Source organism: Mixophyes fleayi, chromosome 4 (assembly GCF_038048845.1).
Source record: "Mixophyes fleayi isolate aMixFle1 chromosome 4, aMixFle1.hap1, whole genome shotgun sequence".
Taxonomy (NCBI): Eukaryota; Metazoa; Chordata; class Amphibia; order Anura; family Limnodynastidae; genus Mixophyes; species Mixophyes fleayi.
In genome coordinates, this window is record NC_134405.1 from 138,608,093 (window position 1) to 138,624,057 (window position 15,965).

Here is a 15,965-nt window from a genome sequence, read left to right on the forward strand (position 1 = left end):
AAACAATCAAATCAGCATAGTTAGTAAGGCTCAATTAAAAATACAAGTGGTTTAGTTAATTTACTTTACTCTAAGCATATACATATATTCAGAATATGAGACAGGCTGCCATTTTAGGACCGTAATGTACATAATTAAATATGTGCTTTGTAACTGCCACTTAATGATCCACACATAAAATCGATACAGCAAGTTCATATGAGTTTAACTACCTTCCTTGTTGGTTATTAATATTAAATATTGATTTATGGTGTTAATTCTGTGCCAAATCTGTAGCTATACGTCCTGTTAATGATATTAAACTTATGGATCCAAACATTTGTCCTGTTATTTAAATTAATAGTATGTTGTGCTATGAAATCGCAGTCCAAGCAAATACTATTCCTTCATTTACTCACTACAATCTTGTAGGAATGTTTTTCTATTAAAGGCTGCTACAGTGCAATTTCACCATTTAACAATATATTTTTATCATCTCCTTTTATCCCTATGTTTAAACAACACTTTTCCATATGCAAGTATAGTGATTACTTATTTTCAAAGATTTCTAAGTAGTCTTTTGTTATTACTCTGAAACATCCAATAATTCTCCACTTCATTCACTAACTACAGTTATTTCTCCTATTCTTCCATTTCTCCCTCTCTGATCAGAGTGATACATATGGGAAAAATGTAAAATCATGGTAAAGTATCCCAGCATCCCTAGTTGGTCCACACTCAACCATAACTCAGCCTCACCTGTCTCTTTTTTAACTTTCTCTTGACTCGCTGGCAGATCAGCTGATCTCAACATTCCGTTATTACATGACCAAGGCTCCGTTGTTGAATGTGTTGTAAAACTTCTAATAACCTTAAATATCTAGCCCTGTGTAACACTATGCTTCCTCTACCTCTTGGCTCTGCTTTATGATACATACATAATGGTTCTACAAAATCTTTTGTTATTTAGTTACATTTCTATGACTATCACCCAGCACACAAAGAAGGTCCTAAAACAAAAAACATTCCACTTGATCATTTAGTCCACTATAACACTGTTGACCATAGATCCCTTGCCTGATTTATTTAATCAGCAGTATACTAGCTTTGCATTATGTTTGGAATGCAACACGAGTATACCCCTATTGACAGTAAGCTCTCTGGGCATTTGACATTGTCGCTCTCTATCTGGCCACCTGCTCTGTCTCTGACCCTAAGGAGGATATTCAATTTGTGCGAGGTGTCTGGAATGTCCATGGGGACACTTTGCCCTGATATGGTTGGAATCTCTGCTCATTTTTTTCTAGCACCCCATAGATCTGCAAGGAACAATAAGCGGAGGTTCCTACTGTAGCTGACGGCAATGTGTGCAGCCGGACATAGCTGTGTTGTCCGTTCATCACATCGCTGGCAATTGAATCTCCCCTTAATACTCTTTAGCTATTCCTCGATCTGTGAAGCCCTAAAACTGTTTATGTCCTTCAACCTCCCTTATTCACTCTATCTGCTAATTTTAATATACAATATCTGTGTGTGATTATCACCATTTATCCACCTTGTTCAAATCTGATCAGTTTGATATATCTAATGAGTCTTGTAGTAATCTTTTTATTCCAGTGCAAAACTATGTCACTTGCAGCCTGGTAAACCCCTACTCTGTGCCGAGGGGCTTTATATTATGCTGCCTTCCAAATGCACCAAAGAGTGCTTCTACATCCCATAATGGGTCCCATTTATAAATGGATGTATGTCTGTTTATTTTGCGTAAGATATGCATTTCCATCTGTATATATTTTCTTGCATATTGTTGACTTGTGTCTCCTTACTTGGAAAGTGAGAAGGAAGGGGAGACTTTAAAAAAAAAAAAAAAAATTTGCAAATGTGTCAAACTCTAAATGAGCCCCAATGTGTGTCTGTGTGCATAAACACCAATCAACCACAACATTACAAGGCCTGTGCCTGGTTACCTTCTTTCCATAGTACATCCTCATGCCATCTCTTCTCCAGGTAAATAACGCACACGCAACCAGCCGTCGAGTTTATATAAAAAGAACCGTGGTTCATCGAACCAGGCCACCTTCTTCTATTGCTCCATGGTCCAGTTCTGGCGCTCACTTGCTCATTGCAGGCACTTTCGGTAGTGGACAGACTTCAGCATAGCCTCTCTGACTGGTCTACAGCTATGCAACACCCTACTCGGCAAGCTGTGATGCACTGTGTGTTCTGACACCTTTCTATCACAGCACATAGCCAACATTATATTTTTCTGCAATTTGTGCTACAGTAGCTCTTCTTTGGGATTGGACCAGACAAGCTAGCTTTTGCTCCCCACCCGCATCAATGAGACTTAGGCGCCCATAACCCTGTACTTTCTTGGACTACTTTTGGTATGTACTATCCACTGAATAACAAAAACACCCCATAAATACCTGCTGTTTTGGAGATTATCTGACCCAGTCATCTAGCCATCATAATTTGGCCCTTGTCAGCTGCTCAGATCCTTATGCCCATTTTTCCAACACCTTAACTTTAAGAACCCACTGTTGCCCAATATATTACCCCCCCTCCCCTTGACAGGTGCCATTGTAATGTGATAATCAATGTTATTCACTTTTCTTGTCAGTGCTTGTAGCGTTGTGGCTGATCGGTGTATGTAGTAGCTGGACAGTTTAACATCACAGACTAGTAAAAATGTCTTTTTTGCTTTGGTTTACATAGGAACTGCTTTTTCTTCATGATCCTAGCGGCACATAGATGAATGGCCTCAGTTGAACTTTCTCTATTTTTACCACTTGTCATCGGATGTCAGTTGTTTAGTAAACTACATTTGTAATAAGCAACGTGAGATTTGATAGTGGATCAAACACAAAGCTTGTATAAAACACTATAGTGTGACGTAACCCTTGACATTGATAACAAAACTAGATTCTGGAACAACCATGCAGACTCATGGACAGGAGACAACTGAAACACTGCAACAATGTTTCTTTGTAGAATTCATGATCAGTTGGATAGGTGGGACACATGTAGAGTTGGACATATGCATATTTTTTGCGTAAATTACACATTTCTGTATCACGCATTTTCATATGTGTATGTTCGTGTGCAGCTTCAGCCACATCTTGCACTTACAACTCCTTCTGCTTAAAGAGAAGGGGCTGGCAAGCGTAGGCATAGTATAGTAAATGGGAGTCAAACCTGGACACAGACACATATACACCTGTCAGGCAGCATATATCTTGTGGGTGCTCGACCCCTAAGGCAAAACATGTACTGATGATGATAATCAGCAGCTTTAGCTAGCTGCTTCTCATTGGCTGATTGCAGATTGCCCTTTCCAGACGATTGTGCTGAATGAATTTGCATTGCGGCTATATATTTGTGTGATTTGTACTTTTAAGCTTTACAACCGTTGTACCAAAGAATGAGATTCTGATTGCACCCATATATTGTAAAACAGGTGTGGGGATCCTTGGAATTAATAACTATTTTATTGTTAAGGTGTAATCGGTGCATTTTCCTACAAACGCTAAGCACACTATACGAGAAATACTTTTGTTAAGCTTTTGCTCAAGAAATATTGGCACCAACAAGGAGAATAACATTGTAAATGTGTTGGTTTTTTTTGTTTGTTTTTGGTTATTGCAATTGGTACACTCTCCTCTTAACACTGCAAGCACACACTATAGGAAAGAGGGTTTTTTTTTTTTATTTAAAGCTGTACTCCTTAGTATTTTTTGGGGGGGGATAATTTTGATTTGTTTCTTTGTACATATTTTATTATTATTTTAGGTTATTATGGTAATGGTTATTGGTATTACTTTACATATATTACATTATCATTTAGTGTCATAACATTAGAAAAAAGTGTGAATGTAATGTTCGGAAATCTGAGATGCAATACACTAGAAAGATCTGCATGATCGACTGTTTAATTGTAGTGTGTGTTAGGTCAGTAATCCCTATGAATTGCTGTACTGTAAGAAACCATACCCAAATCATACACACTACTGGTATACCTACTTGTAAACAACATTCTGTATGGAAATGTGAAATACATGAAGGACAATGATGTATAAAAGCTCATAGAAACTAACTCGGATATCTTCATTGAGAAATACAGGATAGCTCTGTGGTATATACTCTGCTCTAAATGTTCACACAGTCATATCTGCCCCGGTTGCATATGTATTTTCATTGGAAGTTCATTTAGGGGGGAATTCAATTCCCCCCCCCGAAGTACCGCTGGGTTAAAAATTGTTACTGTTATAATGGTAGTTTTAACCCGGCCTGCAAGCGAAAAGCCGGCATTAGAACTACTGTAATAATGATAATTACGCGTACTATTACCGTAATAATGGTAATAATGCGCGGCATTTTAACAGTAACGTGGCCAATTGAATATGCCCCTTAATGTACGACTGGCATTGCATATGCGACCATGTAAGACCTGGACGCATCTCAAGATGCGTCCAACTTAAATGGGCAATATACATGGCATAAGGAAGGATTAGCTATACAACAAAAATTTTACAGTACATCATATATCAATAAGGAAGAGCACTTGGAGAGAGTTGGAAGTCGAGGTTGGGGGAGCCGAGGGAATCTTCGTAAGGGTAGAAGGGGGGCTGGTGACTGGTTTTGAAGACAAAAGGTGTTTCTAGAATTTATATAATACAGAGAACGGATAATTATGTGGTGGGAGATGAGTTGTCCATGTGTTCTAGGAATTGGGAAATTTTAGGGGGTGGTCATGGGATTCCAGTGATGTGTTCCAGCTTATGTATTTGCCAAATTTTATGTAGAAGTGCTTTCTTTTTCCAACTAAGAGCAAAGCGGTGCGCTGGGGATTGCGCGTGGCAGAAGATGTTAAGACAGATTGTGGTGAACTTGCGTGTGATGGGTGTGATCAAATTGCAGACTTATGTCCAGCAGTTTGTGAATTTAGGTCAGCTCCACCATATATGGGAATGGTTTCCTTCCGCTCCAGTCATGCCAGCAGCAAGTGGTGCCATCTAGCCTTCAGCTTCTAAAGGCTAGATTTACTAAGCTGCGGGTTTGAAAAAATGGGGATGTTGCCTATAGAAACCAATCATATATTCTAGCTTTCATTTATTTAGTACCTTCTACAAAATGACAGGTAGAATCTGATTGGTTGCTATAGGCAACATCCCCACTTTTTCAAACCTGCAGCTTAGTAAATCTAGCTCTACGTCTTGATGGTACTAGCAGAAAAGCAGTTTGTATGAGCTTACTTTTAATTGCATACAGATCATTATCTACCCCAGAATTACTTGTGTCTTCCCCCAATCTAAGTCTGTGTAGGTCCTTGGTCAGTTGGCCATGTTTGATGTAATGTGAATAGAAAATAGAGATCAGACTGCAGTAGGAGGACCTACCCAGGCAGAAGGTTTCTATCGCAGAGGGAAAATGAGGGGTCGGGCGTTTAATTTAATTATGGCAAAAGTGAATTATCTGCAGGTATTGATAAAAAGCAGTTGTTGGCAGCCCAAAGCGATCCTGGGTGCAGAGAACTGTGGGGAGGTGGGGTGGGGGGGTTGGATTTGAGGGTGCAATGTCATGGAAAAACTTGATGGTGTGATTTGTCGAGCACTTAAACTCACTGGTGTCAAGCCTCAGAGAGATTTCCAGGTTGTCCCAGAGAGGACTGATCCTCCACTAGGTCAAACTTGCTGGTTCAGTGGTTCCAGCTAATCAGTGAAAATCGCAGAGTGAGGGGAGGTGTGAACATTAGGGGTAATCTTTGGGATCCATCCAATAAATGGTGTAAGGGGGGATTGCATACAGAGTACATGGCCTTCAGTGTCCATCCAAAGCCTGCTTGAGTGGACTAATACAACCTGTGAGATGTATGGCCAGATAATACTAAAGGAGATGAGGCCTATGCCACCATCTTTCGGATGCCTATAGAGGACTTTAAGGCATACTCAGGGTCTCCTTGAAGCCCAAGCAAAGCATGTGATATTGCGCTGACAGTCCTTGAGGCTGTTTGGAGAGGACTTGGACTGGGAGCGTTCGGAAAAGGTAGCTGAGCCTGTGGAAAATATTCATATTGACCACTGACACTCTACCTATCCAAGAAATATGTTGGGAAGTCCCGATAGTGAATATCATTTTTAATTAGCAGCTGGAAATTAGTGGAGAACAGTTGATCATAGTGTTTGGTTATATTGATCCTTAAGTATTTCAATTTGTGCGATTGCCTGCGAAATTTAAGTTAGTTTGAAGTAGATGCAGAAGGTGTTGGGGGATGTTGAGTGGGGACAGCTTTTGTCTTATTGATCGTAATTTTAAAGTTCGAGAGTTGGCCATACTCGCTTATTGCGTCCAGGATGATCGGTACAGTGATGTGAGGAGTGTCATCAGCATAGATGACCGGCTTGTGGTCTTGAAAGCCAACCGTAATTCCTGACACATCATGGGAATTCTGGAGAGAGGCTGCCAGGGGGTCCATGGAAGGGCAAGGAGGAGGGGAGACAACTATAACCTTTTGGGTGTCTTTTGCCGCTTGGTGGCCAGGGATGAATCCGACTTGGTCATGATGAAGCAAGGTTTGTGTAACGGAGGCTAACCTGTTAGCAAACAATTTGAAAAAAGAGTTTGAGGTCGACATTGAGTATTGAGATGTTTACAACTTGAGTATAGGAGGGGGTAACGGTCCTCCTTATGAATGACTCTGGTGGTGGCCTCTTCAGATTCCAAAGATGCTACTTTTATATTTTAAATGATGTTAGGTTTGTTTCTCTGCAACCCCTACAGAAAAACATTGGCAGGTCAGGGTCTGAACCAGTGTTCTTTTTTCAGTAGGTTTTGTCTGTGTCTTCATTTTTCATTATGTTTTGATTTTACTACTATCCTCTTTAAGGGAGAGTTTGCTTCTTCCAGGTCTTTAATATGCTGGTTAAAAAAACAGAACTATTACAAATCCAGTTGTCGGCCCTTAACCTAGTAGCCACATTTTGTCAACTTTACAAATTGGCTAGCTTCAAAAAAAAATATTCAAAATCTGTGCATTAAATCTTGGTCCCATCCCATATAATAGAGGGTCTGAAACATGTTATACCCCTTTTGTTCACTTAAAATACAAAGGCATCTACATTGCTTACTAAACTGTGCAAAGTGGTTTGAAAATCTAACAAGTTATCCTGGATATGAAGGATTAATCTTCTACCTAAAATATTCTACCTGCTATAGACCTTATCTATCCATATCTCTCCCAAATGGTGTACAGACTTTCGAAAATTGTTTAGAGACTTTATCTGTAGGAGTTGATGCCTGAATATAGAATTACTGTATAAATTGAGGCACCTAGGGAGGGGGTCTCCAGCTTCCCCACATTGCCAGTTACTATTGCGCTATTTTGTTAAACAGACTAGAGGGAGAGATTCTAAACTCTGGCATGGAATAGAGGAACATGCCAAGCGATTACCTATGAAAGTAATACCCTGGATCCCTAACCTGCCATTACTTTGTCAACCTACCATTCAAAATTTCACCCAGGGCTAGATCCCGTGGGTTTCAAAAGGTGGCTGAAGGCGGGAGTCTTCTGGGTTGGTCAGCCTGAGCATATCTGAAATAAGAGGAACCTTCCCCAAATTGAAGAATGGAAACCTTTAAATTTTCACCATTTCCTAAACACAAAAAGTATGCTTGGAGAACTATGTAGAGATTTATCTCTATTTAAAAAAACTGCTATGTTCAACTTCCCAGATTCCAAAGCATACAATACATCAAGTATAAAAGCTCTTTATAGAAAACACATATAGTTCACTTCCACAAGACACAAAGGCATGGAAGAAGGACCCTTGATATACACAAGATGATGGAAATAGACTACAATCTTTCAGATGACACGTGTATATTTGAAACACAAAACAAACGTATTTCTTGCTTGTATAGATGCCCAGATACCTTGCATAAGATGTTTCCAGGGTGCCCAACTCCTGTTGGACATGTTCAGTAGGGACAGGTAGCCCTCTAAATTTGTCAACGCTCCCATCTCTAACTAGAAAAATAAAATCTCTTAAAGCATCTTAATAATGCCATCAAAGCAGTGATCCCCATTAGATGGATAGCCTCCTCTCCAACAGTGTCTGACTGGTTCTACAATTTACATTTTTATATGGATATAGAAGATGTTATGTCAGTGGCAGGGAAGACCTATGAAAACTTCCAGAATACCTAGTTTAGATGGCTAGACTTTAAAGACTCTAAACTATATAAGACATCGACCAGGGGGCCAGCGAGCATAGACACATAGAGGCCCCGGTGGTAACTTTAACCAGTCCGTCGAGTGATCATGCTAAAATGAAGTATCTTATTTTGTCTGTTTCTTGGAAGTAGATACCAGTTAACATGTTTTAGACCTATATTTAATATCGAACCGATCTGGGCTAGGCCAAACCTCATTTTAAACTCTGATCCCCCATCCCGTTCACTGACCCTCTCAGCCCCCGCACCTCCACCCAGCTTTCCCTTCTCCAGTCCCCCCCCACCTCCTTGTTTTTTCTCCTTGCTCAGTTCGGTTTGCTCTTTTTTACCTCTTTGCCTGACGTATCAATATTGTTTTACGCATTATGGAACAGCACATTGACCCTCCTTACATTCTGTTTTTTTTTTTTTTTGCTTTTGTTAACATCACACTGTATACTGTAATGTAAGGCTGTCTTTCATGTGAAGTGTTGTATTGTTGGAACATTAAGTAAAAAACTTGAAACAACATGCAAGTAAATAAATATTACATAAACATACTGTAATCTAACTGGACATTTCCACTCTGCAATGTCCTATTTATTGAACATGTTAATTATGTGTAACGAAAACACCCATATAAAATGACTACCATTTATGCTTTATTAGACCAAGGTGCTACTAATCAACAACTTCATATTTTTTTTAATGATGGTACTACCGCAGAGTGGTGGGTGTAATGTGTGTATGAATGGTTGTGTGTTTGTATATTATGTTTAAAGACCTATTCTGCAAGAATTGATGTAATACCACTAAACTGTATACAGCTAAGTTTTCTGTTTCGCAGTGTAAGGCTGTACTTGCCTTATTGTGGGCTCCATGTCAAAAGAGTGTGCATTTGTTTCCTACTGAGACCTGACTGTATTTATTATGTATCCTTTAGAGTCCAAGGAATACCTTTTACTACTATCCACCATCTATTGATCAAAACCGAGGCATCAACGCCCTGAGACTTGGGAAATATAAGGCACATTTCTATACTCAAGGTGAATATTGATTTCTGTATAGGATGTATTCATCCACTTCTTCTGTTTTGTGAGCTGATTTTGATTTTCTTTTATTTTCAGTGCTATAAATTGTATAGGATTGTTAATAACTTTGACATTTAAAGTCTACTATAATTATTGGTGACATTCTGTGCACATACTACTGAACCACGCAAGTAAAATAACTTAAGTGGTAAAGGTTCTTATTTTGATTTAATCTATATACCTTGTAGAAGTAAATAGCATTGTGTTACAAGTAATGCCATCATTAACAATGTTTCTTCTAAATATACAGTACTGTTTAGCCATGATGCCTCTTTTTAGTATGATTTTAATACATTTGTCCTGATTTGTTCCAGGTGTGTTTATCCCTTTCATCTTTTTAAATACCTGATTTACAGTAGACAATTCTAGTTCTATTGCTATTATTGGGTAATATTATGTATTTGTGTCTTTGTTGATACCCAGGTAAGGATTCAGAACTGTACAGACATGTAGAATAAGCTTATCGCAGGCATTAATAATGGCATGAATAAAAACATATATTGTACAATGTAAGGTGGAGGAAATGAAGAAGAAATAAAAAGATTATATATAATCTCCTAAGGTCTAGCCAGGGCATTTACTTTGACTGCTAAATGTCTTCAATCATTTCTTCAGTTCACCTTTTTCTATGCATTTGCATCGCACACAAGGCAAAGCTTCTGCCTTCCATCTATAGGTGATGCCTTGGCACAGATATTACAAATGTACAAGTTCTGATATTTAGTCTAGGAACATTGCATATTTCTTCTATGGAAAAAAAATGTATGTGTCTTTCTGGGACAAAACACCAAAAGTGTAATATTGTAAAGATGTATTGATGTTGCTGGTACAATTTCATCAGTGATGTCATTAGTTGCTACTAAATTGAGTAATATTAGTAATATGATTATTAAAGGTAGGATTGTGGCAACAAAAGGCAAAGCGATGATTAAGTGGATGAAAGTTAGTAAAATGAGGATGGAATTTTTTCAATATAGATTTGAAAATAATCTTAGAGTAGATACGAAATTTGTCATAGGAGTTAGAAGTGCAGAAAATGTAATGATAAAAAAAATGTGGATTGAATGAAAAACTCAGAATAAATGAAAATAATATGTATATAAACACACAAGAAAAAGACCATCAAATATAGTATTATCAATTATTTCAAAACAGTGAAGTGCTCAAACTAATATTGGTGTAACAAATGTATAAATCAAAATAGCTTATCTGAAGTGCTTGTTGTCGTCTTCATATATTCAAGCAGAATATTTTCCTTCACAAAGATGCTGTTTTTCCTCACGAGTAAAAATAGCATAGTGTAGTATGCTTGAAATAATAGAAAATGTCTATAAATTAAGGCCAACATGCATACCAAAAGTACTATGTTACAGCTTTGAATAAAGTATCCCAAATTCCGAAGTTTATGATAAAAATTATTTAATGGACATAAAATGGTAATTCATTGAGGTTACATTCAACTAGAAACATGCTTATCTGCAAGGGGTCCAATCAAGATCTCAAACAGTGGGACAGCCTCTGGCCAAAAGGAAAAGTCCCAACAGCAATATGGAAAACTCCAGGTAGGCAGCAGTGTTCCAGATGCTTCCCAACAAGTTTTGTCGAGTTACGAAACCCCCCGAGGAAGTCACTCGTCGAAACTTCTATAGAAATATAATATTTTGTACCTTAACAAAGTCATAAAGTTATTATATTGCACATGGTTTTCAATTACAGATTTTCCATGTGTGTATTTTATTGGGGAAATGTTTTATTTTGCAAAGGGAACAGCCCATGCTTACATTATCCTGACTTTTTTTTTTATGTTCTCAAAGGAGCATTTCACAGTGAGACAACACCAGATCCAGACTGCCATGTGACTGCACCACTGACTGAACATAATCCCCCTCTGCTGTTTGACCTTGAAACAGACCCTGCTGAGAACTACAATTTGTTAAAGTCTGGTATCCCTAAAGAATTGGAACCTATTTTAACTCAAATCTTGAATGAGCGTGACCATTTCCAAGAAGGTATGACCTATGCAGAAAGTGAGACCAACAAAGGCAAGGACCCTTCATTGAGACCATGCTGCAACCCGGACTGCACACCTAAGCCAAGCTGCTGTCACTGTCCAGTAGACTATGTCATGTTATAAACCCCAGCTGCCGGCTAGAGTGTGCCTCAAATTGTTTGCATTTATGGATTCAACTGTAAAGCCTACATCTGTCTGGAAACCAGCATTCATCAGACCTCCATGGATATGGCTGCAAGTCCTTCTCTGTTCTACCTCCACCACTCGCTCTTTCTTACTATATACCTCTTTCTTGAATTTGTAACCACTGATCTAATGGTGTGTTTACAGAGCTGTTTAGAACTTATTATAGAATATACTGCTGCATATTTTCCTCTTTCCTGTGTATCTTCTAGTATTTTATAGTATGGAATCTGGAGGAATCCAAATGCCACCCTGTCCTGGACGTACAAGCCAGGTGACTCACTAACGTCAAGCAGCTTGGAATCACATGCAAATCAATGGCATTCGAGACCCTTGCTTCTTCATGTAATTTCATTAATCCTGTAGCTCTGTTCTTCAACATATGTCTGAGGGTATTAATCAACAAAAAGATGAGAAAATATTTTTGATTATTTGTAAAAACGCTACCAAATAATTGTTTTCAATAAAAATAAAGCTTTGTTTGTTACTTCTAAATTTTGTTTCATATGTTAATTAAACTTTAAAATCCACAAAGGAACTAAAAGTCTCTTGAGTAGATAACTAATGATGCCATTCCTATCCTAAGTTGTTATATAGAATTATAGGTTTAATATGAAGGGAGCTTTGTTATGAAAATATTAGCAGTGATGTTCAATGATATGTAATAAGTCATTTGCAAAAGTGATGCTTTTCCTAAGAATCAGCATTTTTCCTAAAGATAAATATTAGGGGCCTAATAATTTGAAAAAACTATAATTCCCAACAAGCCCTGCAGGCTTTAAATACATGGCGGTGGCTGTGGAACTACTTGTAGTTATACAAACACCGGCATGCCCTGGCTGTTAGGGCCAGCTGGAATAGGTAGTTCCACAAATCTACATAATAGTAAATAAACACATAATATATTTAACACATCTATTATTTTAATTCTATACTTTTATATACTCCCCTAAATTCTCAGTTTTCCACTTTATTGTACTCCTAAATCCATAGTGTAGCTATTTGACTGTCTTGTAGTAATTAAAAAAAAAAAAAAAAAACCGTCATTGCACATAGATAACCTACTGCTAGCAGAGCTGCTTGAGCGATTGACACCCGTCCACATATAGCCAAACAGAGCAGCTTGCCTCTGGCTGGAGAATGAGAGAACCTTGCTGGCTATTCACTTATAGACTCCTCATCATCTTTGTTGCTTACATTATAAAGCATCTCTTAAAGTGACCAAATACTTACTACTTTGAGTTGTGTGTGTATAGTAAGATGTGGGCAATTCAAAATACACACATTTGGCTGCAATTTTGTAACCATTTTTGTATGCGTATGGTTGGGCCACAAAACTGCAGCCTACTCTTAATCAGATGTGTACTTTGCTAAAGACACCAGATTTGTATCTTGAGTCGTATAAAGGATGGCAGCGTTTACCTGGTCAATGCACAGGATATATTCTATAACAGACTATGTACTGAGTCTGACTTTTATACTGTATTTACTGACTGAGTCTAACTTTTAACTCTACAGGTTGATAATCCAGATGTGCTCTTTGATTTTTTTTTTTTTTATCCTCTTAATGACTATGAGTCATAATTGGACCACTGACAAAGTGCACCTGTAAGGTGGAGAAGGTCCTACTTTATGTGCCCAGCCTGCATTCAGCACGGAATGCCTCAAATCTGTCCAACTCCTCCCATCAGTAGAATCAACACTTTGCACCTGCACACAGTGCTATCTTGGCCCACAAATCCATGTACTTCCCCCAACTAAGGTTTCTATGAAAAAAAACAGGGCGCAATATAAAAAGTCAGCACTTGCACTGCGCTTTTGCGTGTTTAGAAATGGTCTATATATAGGGACATAAAAGAAAACTGCTCCAAAGAATAAAACATCGACAGGCATATAAACATAGAATGTGTCTAAAACATAAATACTGGTAATGATAGGACTCTGCTCTTGAAAAAGACTCATGTATTGAGTCGAAAAGCGTTAGTTATCCGGACGGGAGCTTGATCATCTTTGTATCCCGATCCTGACTTTTTCAGATGCGATTCTTTCCAATGAGTCTGGTACGAGTCCTATCATTACCAGTATTTATGTTTTAGACACGTTCTATGTTTTATATGCCTGTCGATGTTTTATTCTTTGGCGCTTTTTTTCATGGGATGAATGCGTAAATAAATGATGATGCACTAGATCTTTCCTTTCCTTAATTTTATGGATTGTGGAGTCTTCGGCTGACTCAGAGGGAGGAAGTAATGGGATGTTTTTACTGAAACGCTAAACACCTTTGGAATTATTGTAAGCATAAACCCTATGGGGGACATCACACGTTAAAAGCGCATGGAATATAGGTGTTTCTAATCTACACCCACATGGTGGAAAGAAAAGCTTTTGGGACTATTTGGTTCTTGGGAATTCTGCATTTTATAAAGAGACGTACTACACTATTATTCTCTTTGTTGTATAAGTTTGCAATTTAGATTGACAGAATAATCTATGGAAAAGAAGAATCCCATTAAGTGAAGTTTTATTGGGAAGAATTGAGCTACAAAATATTTTGAGAGCATTTTATCATCCTCTCATGTACTTAAGAGTGTTAAGTGTCAGCGTTTAATTTTTTTCTATGTTCATTGTCTTAGAGGGAAGTGGATTCTCTTGTACATGCAACAGGCTGCACACTTAGTGGAGCGCCATACTGATCAAATGCATATCATTGTCAATTGATTTTTCATATATTGTAGTTATTTATTTATAATTGACCGGGTAAATGATTGACTAGTTGCACTGTCATGTGCTATTAACCTTCGATAAGGCAGTTCCTTTGTATTTGTTTTCCATGGCTGAAGATGGTGACTGAGAGGAAAGTTTATAGAAAGAAAAATGTATAGATAACCAGTTAAGTAGCTATGTCTCTCTATTTGCAGCATATATTAGATTTGCAATAAAAATACCATGCTGGCAGACAGCAACGGGCATGGAGGTCAGTGTTTTAGGTCTCAACTCTCATAGCTTTAGAACACCTGTCTTATGGTATCATGTGACAACAGTACCATGCATTTTTCCAAACCACATGTAGGTATTTTCTTTTTAAATAACCTAAAACTGCCCACATACCATGCCTGTTATTAATTTCAGCAGTTATTTTTTCTTCTTTTATACTATCAATTTCTTTTCCTGCTGGTATTTCCTGATTAATTTCTGTGGCTCTAGTGTGCAGATGAGGGGAAAACTCCACCATTAAAGACAAAACTAACATGCTGCAGTTACCTTAACATACATACTGTGATATTCCAGGAAAAATTTTATTTGAGCTTTTCAGTAACCTTCAGAAGACTCAGAATGTAATAAGTCAGTGCGTAATCTAATAAAGTAGAAAGTGTACAATTTATGTGAATGAAATAAATATAATGCAAAATCTTACCTGCGCTCCAGCAAGGCCTCTGATTCAGCTGGTTCCCTTGTGCATATAATAGTCCAACAAATAATTCCTCTAACCTACTAACACCACTATCTTGATTCGCGTAGGGCACTGTGTTGTTGATGCCCCTCTTCTGTGCTTCTCCCACTTGTGCAAACGGAAAGCTCATGGGGCAGGGACTTCCAACAAACCTGCCATCAGTTTGAACAAGACCCAGCCAAGCAGGAGAGAGGATCTCTTATGCTGGATAGTTATGGGCCTTAACGAAACCTTCAAATCAGGTTCTTGCTGATGTTATCTTAATTCCAAACAAAACTATCTTTCTAGGTGCTGTTATCCTTTAATGCTGGTCTGTTGTTCACATTTTGGGCCCGATTCATTAAGGAAAGCATAAAAGAAGTATATTTTCTCCTGGACAAACCATGTTACAATACAAAGGGTGCAAATTCGTTTTTTATTTGCACATAAGGAAAACACAGCCTGCTTTTTCAAATAGCACACATATGCTTGATAGATTTATTTTTACACCGATATTTAAAGTTTATCTAGGACATCCTTTACCCAAAATATAGATCTGTCACCACATTTTAAATTTACCCCCCACCCCCTCCAATGTAACATGGTTTTGCCAAGGTGCACAGTTACTCATTTTTTTGCTTAACTTTCCTTAATGAATCCTCCTTTTATGTTTAGTTTTATTTGCCTTCTCCTAAAATGATGTCAGTCCATGTGGTTGTGGGTTTGCTTCAGAGGATACTCATAGATGTTAATTAAAAAAAAATCAATATATTCAATTAATAAAGCTAAACCTACCGGGTCACTTATTTCAGTAATATGTCCCTGTTTTGTACTTCATGTTTATTTTCATTTGCAAGCACCATTTTATTGCTTGTGCTGAATAAATAAACAATAGCATAAAGATATCTTCAAGTTTCTTTTACTCATGAGGATATAAACTTCTCATATTTTCCCCACTGGTTCCTTACACAATAACATATCTCTTTTGTGGTACTCAGAATTTTTTTAATTTTTTTTTTCAGATCTAATTGTGAACCATTTTTCATAAATGTCCCCCTGA

The 15,965-nt window shown here is 37.8% G+C and overlaps 1 protein-coding gene across 2 annotated transcripts in view; it reads left to right on the plus strand.

Annotated features, from left to right (window-relative positions):
• Positions 1 to 11,962, plus strand: part of ARSA (arylsulfatase A) — a 30,842-nt gene extending 18,880 nt beyond the window's left edge. For both annotated transcript variants that reach the window (XM_075208464.1, XM_075208465.1), the window contains 2 exons: positions 9,134 to 9,236; positions 11,096 to 11,962. In XM_075208464.1, coding sequence (XP_075064565.1) covers positions 9,134 to 9,236; positions 11,096 to 11,415 — 423 coding nt within the window. In that variant the 3' untranslated portion in view covers positions 11,416 to 11,962. The remainder of the gene's footprint in view (positions 1 to 9,133; positions 9,237 to 11,095) is intronic.
• Positions 11,963 to 15,965: the final 4,003 nt, after the last annotated feature.